This window comes from Aspergillus fijiensis, assembly GCF_003184825.1.
Source record: "Aspergillus fijiensis CBS 313.89 unplaced genomic scaffold BO72scaffold_11, whole genome shotgun sequence".
In the NCBI taxonomy this organism is placed as follows: Eukaryota; Fungi; Ascomycota; class Eurotiomycetes; order Eurotiales; family Aspergillaceae; genus Aspergillus; species Aspergillus fijiensis.
In genome coordinates this window covers 535688-548173 of record NW_024468987.1, presented here as the reverse complement: position 1 = coordinate 548173, position 12486 = coordinate 535688, and the positions used below count along the sequence as shown (strand labels likewise).

General features: G+C 50.9%; 4 protein-coding genes across 4 annotated transcripts; 1 reads left to right on the top strand and 3 right to left on the bottom strand.

Annotated features, from left to right (window-relative positions):
* Positions 1-485: 485 nt before the first annotated feature.
* On the bottom strand, positions 486-2478 carry BO72DRAFT_466612 (uncharacterized protein; the record flags this gene model as incomplete). The annotated part of the gene is made up of 3 exons (XM_040946780.1): positions 486-602; positions 683-2154; positions 2403-2478. 3 exons carry the CDS (start codon positions 2476-2478, stop codon positions 486-488), a joined length of 1665 nt encoding a protein of 554 aa, XP_040804007.1.
* A 942-nt stretch (positions 2479-3420) lies between these two features.
* BO72DRAFT_445801 (uncharacterized protein) lies at positions 3421-4918 on the bottom strand. Its single transcript, XM_040944141.1, has one exon. It carries the CDS (start codon positions 4847-4849, stop codon positions 3599-3601), a length of 1251 nt encoding a protein of 416 aa, XP_040804006.1. The 5' UTR covers positions 4850-4918; the 3' UTR covers positions 3421-3598.
* A 2622-nt stretch (positions 4919-7540) lies between these two features.
* BO72DRAFT_456692 (ribonuclease III domain-containing protein) lies at positions 7541-8048 on the bottom strand (the record flags this gene model as incomplete). Its single annotated transcript, XM_040946288.1, has 2 exons — positions 7541-7782; positions 7847-8048. 2 exons carry the CDS (start codon positions 8046-8048, stop codon positions 7541-7543), a joined length of 444 nt encoding a protein of 147 aa, XP_040804005.1.
* A 1118-nt stretch (positions 8049-9166) lies between these two features.
* BO72DRAFT_445799 (putative dynamin GTPase) lies at positions 9167-12039 on the top strand. The gene is made up of 2 exons (XM_040944140.1): positions 9167-11091; positions 11153-12039. Exons 1-2 carry the CDS (start codon positions 9229-9231, stop codon positions 11747-11749), a joined length of 2460 nt encoding a protein of 819 aa, XP_040804004.1. The 5' UTR covers positions 9167-9228; the 3' UTR covers positions 11750-12039.
* The last annotated feature ends 447 nt before the right edge of the window (positions 12040-12486 follow it).

Below are 12486 nucleotides of genomic sequence, written 5' to 3'. Positions count from 1 at the left end.
CGATTCGGGCCCATTTCAGATTCTCCAGCGTTACTTGTGGATATTCCGACGTCTTAAACATTTCACCAGCGTGCACAGGGAAATATTTGTTGCTTCTTCGGGACACCGGGGGTACCTGGAGCTTTCGTTTCGGCCTGGGCCGGTTTAGAATTCCATGTTGCGAGCGAAATCCTTCGAACGAGGAACAAGCTACCCTTAGAACTCCTTACAGATCATTACCGAGTAGACCCCCAGTTGGGTTGGGGATATCAATGTTCTATCCCAAGAAGCTATCCAGTGTGCCCGCAAGCGTTCCGCAATCGATGATTGAACATATGATGACAATCTGAGGTGCGGGGCAAGAACCAACAACCGGTTCTACATAGTATATGACTAGAAAATCTATCACCATCCCCTAAAGCCAAAACCCTCCCTAGAACAAGATTGACGTGTCCGTGAACCCCAGGAGCCCCCCCCCCCACCCTCACATAGAGTAAGATACAACCTCAAACCCCCGAATCGATCTCATTCACAAACTCCTGACCACTGAAAACCGCCCACTCATGACACGTCTTCGCCAGCGAGGAAGGGATCTTGAGCTGCTGGATCTTTTCCGGGTGTTCCTAGACCATTTCTCCGTCAGTAGCTATCACCACCACCCAGCGAACCCCACCGGCATTCGCAAACAGAACAAGAGACGTACAATGATATTCAACGACAACCCCATGCTAACATGGTACGACATGTGACAATGCAGCGGCCACACGCCGGGGTTATCCAGCACCCACTCCAGGACGACAAATGCGGGATTCTCGGGGGTGCCCGCCTGCATCATCTGCGTGTCCCGGCGCTGCGGATTGGCAGGGTTGACGATGACGCCGTCCCACGTGCCGCGGCCCTCGGCCAGGACCCAGAAGTTGTGGCCGTGCAGGTGGAGCGGGTGGTGCATCGGGTAGATGTTACTGAACACCAGGCGGACGCTGGCGTTGGCGCCGGAGTTGTAGGCGTTGGCGTTGGCGTAGTAGGGGTCGGAGAAGTTGCCCGTGCGGCCCAGGAGGAGGAGCGGGGCGTTGTAGTTGGCGCGGAAGGTCGTGTTGTTCATGTAGAAGAGGTAGTGGCCTGTGGCGTTCTGGGCGAGGTTGATCTCGATGGTTTCGGTGGTGGAGGGGGTGCCCGGTGGGGGGAGGGGGTGGTAGGGGACGGTCTGGTGGAGGGGGTCCCCGGCGCAGTTGTTGCTTTGCCACACCGCTGTGCTGGTGGTGTTGGGCCAGGTGGCTGGGTCGGCGTCCTCGTAGTAGATCGCTGCCGTGACGGTGGGGTGGGTGGCGGTCGAGTTGAGGCAGTCCATGTCGATGGAGGCTCGCAGCCAGTAGGCATCGCCGGGGCGGCCGGTGGCCTTGACGAGGACGTCGGTGCGTTGTCCGGCGCCGAGGGTGACGACGTCCGTGTTGTAGGGCTTGACGGGGATGAAGTCGTTCGCGATCACGGTCATCGTATGGCCGTCGATGCTGATCTTCTGGTTGGCGTTGGATCCGGTGTTCAACAACCTGAGACGGTGGACTTTGCCGCTCTGGAAGCTGAAGCGAGAGGGACTGGCGCCGGGGCTGCAGTCCGTGCCGCTGCAGTTGTAGATGCCGCGACCGTTGATCAGGTTGTTGTCCACATTCGGGATCACTGGTGGGCGGGAGAAGATTTCCAACAGGTTCGACCAGTAGTCGTGGTGGTGGTATTCTGAGATCATGATGGGTCCGAGGTCGTAGTCGTAGTTGACGTGGTTGGGGCCGTGGATGATCACCGGGCCATAGACGCCGTCGGTCAATTGGGCGCTGTAGTGGGAATGATACCAGCCAGTCCCGTATTGATCAGCCTGGAAGGTGTAGGTGAAACTGGACCGAGGCACGATGGGACACTGCGTGACGCCAGGTACCCCGTCCTCCCAAGGGGTTCCTTTCTGCGTGATTCCATGCCAGTGCATGGCCAGACCTTCTTCTGTTCCGGTTGTAATCATGTTATTCACGGTCACGGAGATTGTATCACCCCAATTGGCTTCGATCGTTGGCCCCGGGAATTGGCCGTTGATCAGCATGGCGCTTTTCCTGTATCCATCTGGCGCGATTATGTCGCGCATGACTGTGAAGTTGTAATGCCGCATTACTCCGGTATCCGGGGGAGGTCCTAAAGGGGAGACGTCTCGCCATGGTGGGTACTGCGTTACCCCCTGAGTTGAATCAGTGAGTGGTGTGTGTTGGGGACGCTGGTGTCAAACTCATCATACCTCGTCCTTGATGAAAGGGGGAAGATACTTGGTAGGTAGGGTACCATATGGATATCGGCCTTGGGGAAAGTTGAAGTGAGCACACGCCAGTCGGAGAGCAAGCGACAGAAAACATTGAAGCGGGACAAATGTCGGATTTGATTCTTACTGTTCTCTTCGCTAGTGTTACAAGCAGCACTGATGGCTGTTGCACCGCGAAGGAAAAAGGGTAACCAAGGCACCATGGTAAGTCACACAACGTGGTCTCCGAAATCAGGGCTAGCAGTGATGGACCGAAAAGGGTAAATATCATACTATCTCAAACTTCCTGAAGAACGTACACGCGACTATTTATTCTCCGATATAAAGATATTTCCTCAGAAGAAGCCATACTCACCGACCCATTAGTTAATATTGTCTCGCATTGTCAATGTTTACATCTCTAAACACAGTTTGTTTGCTGCGATATTGCTTTTCATGATGAAAGACATTGCTTATTGTCATGGGTTCAGGATTCGTGGGGATGGGCCGCCTGATGATAGACTCGACTAACAAGAACATGGCAATCGGGGACTGTAGAATTGTCGCTTGCTTCTTGGTCGCCGATCAAGCTTCCAATTGAGACAACCGTCTCTAGGAGTGTGATTCGACGCCATTCAAGCCCCATCTAATAAGGCTGCAAGAGTGTTTCGAAGAGAGCTGAGAGTGCACACCCTGGCAAACACAGCATTAGCTCTGGATGCGGCCCGGCTTGCCCAAGGCAGCTTGCAAATTGTTTGGCCCCAAGATGTAATCAGCTTGAAAGGAAGCGATTTTGCCCTAGGATGGGCCTGCTAATTCTTTCGGAGTATGTACAAGACATTTGTTCCCGAACAGGCCGTCCCGGTGCTTCGGTTTCAAGCAGAGTGGCTTGGCACTTTGCCGTCGGACTTGCCCAGTCGGAAAATTGATTTGGATGTTTAAATCACCTTGGAGACGAGGGTTTGCTTCAAGGACTCACGGGTATTCCTATCTGGTTGCCTGTGCAACTTCATCACATGGCCCCCTGTACTGTGCCACCTTGACTCGCTTGGGAATGCCAGGTCATACAACTGCGAGTAATAATGCCTGAGACGTTTCTTCTTCGGCGCCCAATAGCACTGAGAACTTCTATTCTCGATCTTCGACAAGATTAATCTTTCCGATTAAGCATGTTTGCTATGTGATTCGCATATGTGTCGGGAGTCTAGCCAACCCATCTCTATCGACCAAGGCTGGTTGAATGCCCACAGAATGCTGGTCTGGGTGGAAGTTCTAGTCTGGCTCGGAAATCTATAATTCACAATAGAAAGCACGGCACTGAGTCCTGGTCCAGTCCCATCTCCATCAATCACCCCGAGAACTAACTTCCTGATATAGCCAGTCCCTCCAACCCTGATCGCTGAGGATCGATCTTACCCGAGCCTCCAGCCACTCTGTATTTCCCCAGAACCCCCAAGAGGCCTGAAATCTACACCAGTCCACAAGTGCCGTCTCCCAGTGTCGTCGAAATGTCTCCCACGGATACACGTCCGCCTGCTGACCCTGGAGGAGCCGCGCGCGATACCCCTCCAGCAGGCTTCTCTCCCCATCCTGCATCGGCAACTGCTCGGGCAGATAATCCTCGTCCTCGACCAGCATGTCGAGCGGGACCGAGCATGTGAACAACTTGGCGAGATCGCACACCCCGAGGCCCAGCCCGACGTACTGGAAGTCAAAGAACGCGACGCGCTCCCCACTGTCCGACGTGAACAGGTTCTCCGACTTCACATCCCCATGGATATAGGACTCCATCGGCCTCCCAGAGGGCGTCAACACCAACGCCACCATCTCAGCCACAGACATGGAAAATCCTTCCGGTGCGCTGCACAGCGCCTCGGACCACTCCGAGTCGGTATCATCGACAAGAGAAGCATACTCTTTCCGCCGGGTAGCAAGGTACGTATAGCCACCATTCAGCCACAACCCGCTACCACCTTTTTCACTCCTGCTCTGCCGCCGCCTCTTCGCTTCCTCAAGCGGCGGCAGCACCAATTCATCCCTGCTACCCGGCAACAACGCCCACGAGCGACCGTGAAACCCAGCCAGCCAGTCCAGCGCCGCACGCACCTGCCTAGTGCTCAGAGAACTCCTCTTGCCCCCAGCCACCGGAAACGCGGGCCGCAGATCCACCATGACAGTGGCCATGAGCCGCCGGAGCTCGTCCTCGCCAGGCTTACCGGCCATGTCGCGGGTCGAGGCCAGACACTGGGCCACGCCGATCTCGTCGCCCAGCCGCGGCACCACCTCGCTGTAGAAGCACTGCTCGACCTCGTAGCTCAGCATCTTGCGCAGGTGGCCCTCATCCTCGGTGCCGGCTTTCTTGCTGGGTGGGGAGATGAGCTTTAGGATGAGCGGGAAGGTGGCCCCTGTGCTTGTCGACTTCACCCCGCAGAGCTGGGCGAGATGGGCGGCGGCCTCGGTGGTGGTGGCGCGGGCGGAGACGGCGCAGATATGGCCGTACCCTGCCCACAGCGTTTGGAGGGTGGAACACGAGACGAGCTCGAGCGAGTGCCAGGCGAGCATAATGCTGGCGACACGCGAGGGTGAGGGCGTCATTCTGGCAAGCCCGGTTGAATCAGCTGACGACGGCGCTGCAAGATGTATGGATGTTTTTGTTGATATTGCTCTAGTTAGAGTTGGGTAGGAATTGAGAGACGATCGATGTGATCGTGGTGGAGCTGCAGTTGCTAATGCAGCTGCATTGCTTAGGTGAGCAGTAGTTTAGCCTACAGATAATTGGACAAGGCTCGAATTATGCAGCACAACCTGTGTCAGCGGTGCTGTTTGCTTAGTCTGTTTAGCTCACAGGTACCGGAAGCGCTAATCCCTGTCTGGACTAGCCACACTTACTCGGTTGTCTATCATGGTAACATTACAAAGCTAGGTAAGTTACTATTTTAGCATATCTCTGCAAAGACGATTGTCCACTTATATATCAGCTTCTAGACAAAGGTTCTAAGTTGCGGCACATGTATGCCGTGAGAGTCTGGGTTATCCTAACAATAGCAACATGTTTTACTCTCAGTCAGTCAATCATTTTGAAGATAAAAAACGGCTAGATACCAGCTTTGTTTCCACGTCCTAGGGCGGCTTCTACCAACGTAGGTACCCAAAACTAAGGTCCTGAATCAGAATCATGGCTCAGATCCCAATGGATTGCCAGATCTGGCGGCAAGACAGAGCCAATATCACCGCCAGGAATTCGAATGTTCAGAACTCCCTCTGCATCCTTCTTCTCATTATTGTGCTCAGGTTCAGTTGTCATTTGCAGCAAAGTAACACATCTGTGCAAGCTTGATCTTTGAGAATCTCCCATTGCTCCAGGTCCTCTCGCATGTCTAGGACTCGAATTTCTTCCAACCTCCCAGCGTTGTGACATGCGCGCAGGAAATTGAGAATCTGTCTGATCCACAGTCGCTCGTACATCTCTTCTTGAAGTATCTTGAAGTCGAGTCTTTTGGCAGAACGTGTTTTCAGGTCAAAATTGCGCACTGGGGAATATAGCAACCGCACTCATCAATTACCAAAGCACTTGAATTAACGATTCAGGGTAAAAAGCAGCATCAGTCCAGATCATGTGCTTAATCAAGGCGGAATTCAAGACTTGACCGATAAAGCTCCGCTACGCTAACATATCCAGGTGGTAGAAAAGACCAAGTATGTTAACCTTTTTCTCAAGGTGATGGAGACTAGGTAAGGGGTAAATTAGTGAAAACCAAAAAAGAATAGCTAGATGGACAAAACTCAATATCTAAATGGTTAGAACACTGATGAAAAATATTCTTGCTGTCGAACTTCCCCACCAAAGCGGGTGACGAGCCTTCTTGCTCACGAAAAGGACTTCTCACGCATTTCTAAGTAGTACAATCGGCTGCAATAGTGATGTGATCGTCGGATATAAAAGTTACCGTATAGAGTATAACGAACCGGTGAGCTAGCATGTTAGCTTAGGAGAAACTGTCTGTCCGACATACTGATGATGAAAAGAGGCGAAATTCCGTGAAGAGACGCTGCTGTTCTTTCGAGTCTAGGTCTAACTTACGCCAGGAATGGTCTAGGCCCTTTCTCAAGTAAGACACCGGCCGACCCTTGATCTCGAAATGTGACAAGCAATCCCATCCCCACATCTCGCCACAAAGTTTCCGTCGGCTGCCTGATTCACCAAACATATCTACATATATCAGCATGCTCATTTCGACTGGGACTCGCAATCAATTCACTTCGGTCTTCGATCTAGGCACACTGTATGTTCTTCGATTTCATCTAAAGTCCTTGCTGTTATTCTTGCCCATCCGTTTCAAGCTGACGTGACAACACCTATGTCGGTATGGTCTCAAGATAATCATATTCCTTGCGGATACTGAAGTCTATCATAGCGCACTCTATCCTTCGATCTCTCAAGCGTAACAGTCACAGAACTTGTTACAATTCCAAATGTGGCTCCCAAATGCTGTCTTTGCCGGCGTCCGTCTAGCGAAGAGACCACTCGGCAATCGAACCGCAACGGTAACGCAGGACGTCTATACTGAAAATGCCACCCCTGTGGCAAGTTTCTTGGCTTTGTTGATAATCGAGGCAATGATCCAGCAAACCCACCATGCCGCTGTGGGACTCCCAGCAAGCGGCAGGTAGCTGGATGGCAGCGAAGAACATCACGTGGTCTTCACTTCGTTTGTCGACAGGGACGTTGTGGTTTCTATGAACCGTGCCGAGATTCTGATGGTACTTATCTGACCGTCAAGTCCGATGAGCTTCTTGACCTATTAATTGGACTTCGTATTGTCTAGTAACTGATGTTATACTTCATCTTGAGGGTTGCAAGGCTGTCCGAGGTTCAGTACCTGAAATGACAGATGTTCCGAACTTTGATCTGCATGCAAACCTTATATTTGTATTCCGAGTCGGAGCGTGGATCTTGAAATATGGTAAACCTACTCTGTACTTCAGACGACACGTCTCTGATAATTCGGCGTAACAAGTGATGATTCAGAAACTCAATCTTTGGATTATATTGTCCTCTCTGTTATTGATTTGTTTTCAGGATGTCCGACACGTGTTCTTCGCAGGCTTGACCAAAAGCGGGGTTACGGCCTTGGACTTCCAAGGGCAGACTTGTGGCTCTTCCGCTTTAATCCTTCTAATAGACACATGAACGCATTTCAAATAGGTTACACAAAACGGGATTTCGCTTGGAGCGTTATCACGAACATCCTAGATCTTTCTAGCCATGCATGGGGATACCCTCACTCAGACATCCGGCCACGCCAAGCCCAAAGCATTTACTGCTCTTTGCAATGCCTCTTGGTCCCAGTTTGTCTCCAGGAAGACAGCACCGATAATAGCTTCGACCGTTGCCGCCATCAGCTTGTCGGCGATATAATTACCCTGCGAGGGGTTTTTGACAATGTACTGATCAAAGCCCAGCTCAAAACCCCGCTGGGCAAGGTTCGTATTACCAGCGATTCGGGAGACGACTTGATTGATTCGTTCTGCATTATACGCAAACTTAGTGAAACTGACTCAAATATTATTCGAGGAGAATTACTTGCATACCACGGCTTGCGTTCCTAGCACGGCCTTGCGTTTGTAGGAAAAGTTGAAGGGCTGAATCTCCAATAAGAGCTAGGTCCTTGTTACCATCTCTGTTGACGGCGCCGGCAGCCATGAATGCTTCGTGAATCAGTAATGGCTTATCAAATGTAACGCCTAACTGTTTCTGGATATAAACAACAAGTTCGCTGCCATGGTTGGCCATGTTGCTAGGATTTGGGATGGAGATCACGGTAAACTCGCGAATGCGATTCTTTGCATCAGCAGATGAAAATATATAGCACATCAACTCAGTCCTCGAAAGACATCTCAAGTGCATCATCATGCTTGTTTTTAGCGTCTGTCCCTCTGAGCGGGGTATGTGGCTTCTGCAGGTCATGTGAATTTAACAACCAGACCATTCCTATTTTGGTGGTTAAAGCAACAAACCTGCTTAACTTCCTAACCTGGCAGTACTTTGAATACGATCCCCCGGCAGACCGTACGAAATTCCTAACGCGCATTTTAGGATGCTTAGCCTGGCTTATCTCCCTCCCCATTACACGAGCATGTCTTACCTAGCGTAAAAGGTTAAACATTTGCTGGGAACGACAGGAATTATTCTGTGCTTGGAATGATACTAATCCCTGTTCTGAAAAGTAGCTCTCTCGCCGACGAATAGTTTGGACGGACCCCAAGAGAGCTAACTTTGCAGCAGAGAAAACCAATAACCCAATGACAAATCCAGCGACTACAGCTGTCAGACGACCTATTTAGGACGTTTCTGTCCAGATGAGGTACATCGCGAACCTGAGCTGCACGACGTGAAGAGCCATGCATACGTGCTATGTGCAACCTCCTGCGGATTCGGTGTTTAAAAGGCCAGGGGTCGGTTCCTCCTCGATGCGAAGCAGTGAGCATGGCATTTTTGTCGCACTAACCCACATCTGGGAGACTTACTTTGCATAACGGCCAGAAATTCATCAAGGCTACTGGATTGTCTTCAGCCTAAAAAATGGGGGAGGATCGACCGCAACGACTGGTAAGTAAATAACTCACTCAAATCAAAATTCCGGAAGCTAGCAATACCTGTGTCTTTCCTTTTTTTCCTGATTCGGTTCCTTCATTTCAAGCGAGTTTTCCTCTGTTTTGCGAATGTGTGAATAGTAGACAACACTCATGCATGCCATGCTCCTTGCTTTCGTCTTAGCGTCAACTCGAAGAGGCCCATCTAGACTGAGGAGGCTAGATAAGACAAATTTAATGCCAAAGATCCCTGAGTACTGGTGGCCGAATTCGACTATATATACAAGTGGCCAGTTTCCTTCTGTAAGATCCTTAATTTTCATTTTCTACTTGATTCATTGATTCCGAAAAGATTCATCAATTCCTTACATTCTGCGAATATGGTCCTCAGAGAGTTTAATTCCAGAGCTCTGGATAGTCTATGTACTGAGGAGCAACTTGATCTCTTGAACTCGATTGACACCCTTCGATCCCAGGGCATTAGCCATTTCGTGTCTCTACCGCAGATCATCGTGTGTGGCGACCAGTCATCAGGGAAGAGCTCTGTGCTGGAGGCTATTTCAGGAGTATCCTTTCCTGTCAAAAGCAATCTCTGTACACGATTCCCGACAGAACTTGTGCTCCGCCAGGACGCCAGCGTCGGAGTCAGAGTATCGATCGTACCTCATCACTCGCGCAGCGAATCCGAGCAACGATCACTGGGTAGCTTTTGCGAGGAGCTTGATGGCTTCGATGGGCTTCCTGAACTGATCGATAATGCCAAAGCTGCGATGGGTATATCCACCCATGGCAAAGCATTCTCGAACGATCTATTACGGGTTGAGGTGTCAGGGCCTGACAGGCCGCATCTGACCATCGTCGATCTTCCAGGACTCATTCACTCTGAAACTAAACAACAATCTGCTGCTGATGTTCAGTTGGTCCAAGATGTGGTTCAGTCCTACATGAAAGAGCCACGAAGCATTATATTAGCAGTAATCTCGGCGAAGAATGACTACGCCAACCAGATCGTGCTCCGGCTGGCAAGGGAAGCTGATAAATCGGGCAATCGAACCCTAGGGGTCATCACAAAGCCCGATACTTTGGTCGCAACTTCAGAGAGCGAACGGATGTTCATATCACTAGCGAGAAACCGGGACGTGGAATTCCGGCTGGGTTGGCATACGCTCCGGAATATGGACAGTGACCAGGGGACTGGGACCCTCGCCGAACGCGATCAAAAGGAGCGGGAATTCTTTTCCAGGGGAGCCTGGGCGGAGATGCCAGCGTCGTTGGTTGGAATATCCTCGCTGCGAACCCGCCTCAGCAAATTACTATTGCGACAGATTGCGGCCGAGCTTCCAAGTCTTATCGAGGAGATTGAAGCAACGGAGGACGAATGCACGCTGCAATTGAGGAAGCTCGGTGAGCCGCGGGCCACTCTTGATGAGCAAAAAGTCTACCTGATAAACATCAGCCAATCTTTTCAATCCCTGATCAAGGCTGCTGTGGACGGCACCTACAACGAGACGTTCTTCGAAGATAATCAATCCACGACGGGACGTCACAAGCGGCTTCGCGCTGTGATCCAGAATTTGAACGAGGCCTTTGCGGATCGTCTCAACAGACGAGGAAACTACCGCAAAATCACAGATAATGACAGCCAGTTGGAGCCCTTCACTCAAACGCAGGTCTCAGTTACTCGAAGCGGCTTCATCGATCACATTCAGGAGCTTATGAGGCAGACACGAGGACGGGAGCTACCCGGCACGTTTAATCCTATGATTGTCGGGGAATTATTCCTGGAACAATGTCGTCCTTGGGAGGTTATAACACGCGAGCATATTCTCACCACCTGGCGTGCAGCTCAAAGATTTTTGTCGCTCCTAGTAGGTCATATCTCGGATGAAGGGACTTCGATTGTTCTTTTTGCTGAAGTCATCTCACCTGCACTGGACCAACTGCGGGAGATCTTGATCAAAAGATGTGAAGAGCTTCTCGAAACTCATCAAAAAAGCCATCCTATCACCTACAACCACTATTTCACGGAAACACTGCAGAAGATCCGTGCTAGTAGACAGCAGAGCGAAATGACCGGCCTCATCGAGCGGTACTTTGGAGTTGACGATCTACAGACGCTACGCAGCCTCGATGGAGTATACTGCCTTCAGGATCTTCTTGACTCACTTCTCCAGTGCCGTGAGCCAGATATGATGAGACTAGCTTCGACTGAAGCTTTGGATTGTATGCTTGCTTACTACAAGGTACGGCAGAGTGCTTTTTCATCCCTGTTTTGCCCATCTGATCAATCTTTATTTTCCTCAGGTGGCATTGAAACGATTTATCGACGACGTCGCGGTGGAAGTAGTAGAGGTCAAGCTGATTCAGTCCCTGGCTTCCATCTTCACACCCGTCAAGGTATTTGAAATGAAGCATACATTGGTGTCGCGCATCGCCGGCGAATCTGAGGAAACTCGTACACTTCGGGAGCAATTGAACCGAAACAAACAAATCCTCAGAAATGGCTTGGAAACATGTCGAAGATTTGTTGGTAATCGTGGCATAGACCCTGAGAAGGTCAAAGATACGCAGCCTTTTGAGGAGCAGTCTTGGGACAGTCGTGATGCTTCGTTGCGGCTTCAGTCTGCGGATCTTGATGGCTCCGATGCTCGTGCAAGCCCGGAGAATGAAGATTCTGAGGTCCAACGCGAAGGAGACCAAAGCCTCGGCAAACCGCCTGCGATGCTCACTTCTGACCCCGAGGGTGAATATGTGAAGGAGGAGGAGTATGACCAGTTTCCAGGAGCTCCTTCGGATATGGACTACGAACAGGCGTCACCTGAGGCTTCCACGCAGGGGTATGACCGCTATGGGCAAGGCAAGTCAAAGAAGAAAAGCAAGGGTTACAAGGGCAGGCATTGAGAATTGTTTCATTTTCTTGCTAATGTGTTCGAGTGGTCGGTCCTATAGTCTGGTATCCAGCCGCAACGTTTCATCTGGCGCCTTAGTTCTACGTTCAATATTATCCTTTGCTCCTTTTGTGGCAGAATAAGGATTCTCGAGGCGCGTAGGCGGAGTAGGCGGGGGTCTGGACCGGGCCGCGCCCGTGACAGCGAGTCGCCGAGGCAATGTCCTTTTTTGAACCCCTTCTCGTGGCGTCTTACTGGCGGAAAGGATCATACCCGTATTTGCCATTCATCCCCGTACTGTGCCAAGTGGATGTAGTAATCAATTATACTTGGCTGCGCCTGCTTTCCCTCTACAGGTTCTGTTACCATCAAATACATCACGCTTTCCTGGAAGTTATGAGTGAGTTTGGAGACAATATCGATCCCGAAACTTGAATTCAACGTGACTCTCTATCCACTTGAATGGCATGACAAAGGAACGTAGGTGCTCGCAATGTGCTTACGCCGGACGGTTTAGGTGGTCATTATTGGCTTCGGGCTGCCGCCACTTTTGTATATCATGAAGAATATCTTCTCCCCTGACCGGCAGTGAACCGTCTCCTGAACTGGTGTCAGTCGTAAGCCCTTCGCGCAGAAGTCATTCATGTATGCTATGCAAAATACTAAGGTTTCCTACTCCGAGTGGGGTTGGGTTAAACAGACATTGGGGAATCAGGCGACAACGCTTTGGCGCTTAACACCAAACTTTCC

Excerpts from the sequence above, each read along its gene's own strand:
- BO72DRAFT_445801 (XM_040944141.1), bottom strand. The coding sequence starts at position 4,849 with ATGACGCCCTCACCCTCGCGTGTCGCCAGCATTATGCTCGCCTGGCAC.
- BO72DRAFT_445799 (XM_040944140.1), top strand. The coding sequence starts at position 9,229 with ATGGTCCTCAGAGAGTTTAATTCCAGAGCTCTGGATAGTCTATGTACT. Across the intron at positions 11,092-11,152 it reads GTATGCTTGCTTACTACAAG|GTGGCATTGAAACGATTTAT; the intron begins GTACGGCAGAGT and ends TATTTTCCTCAG.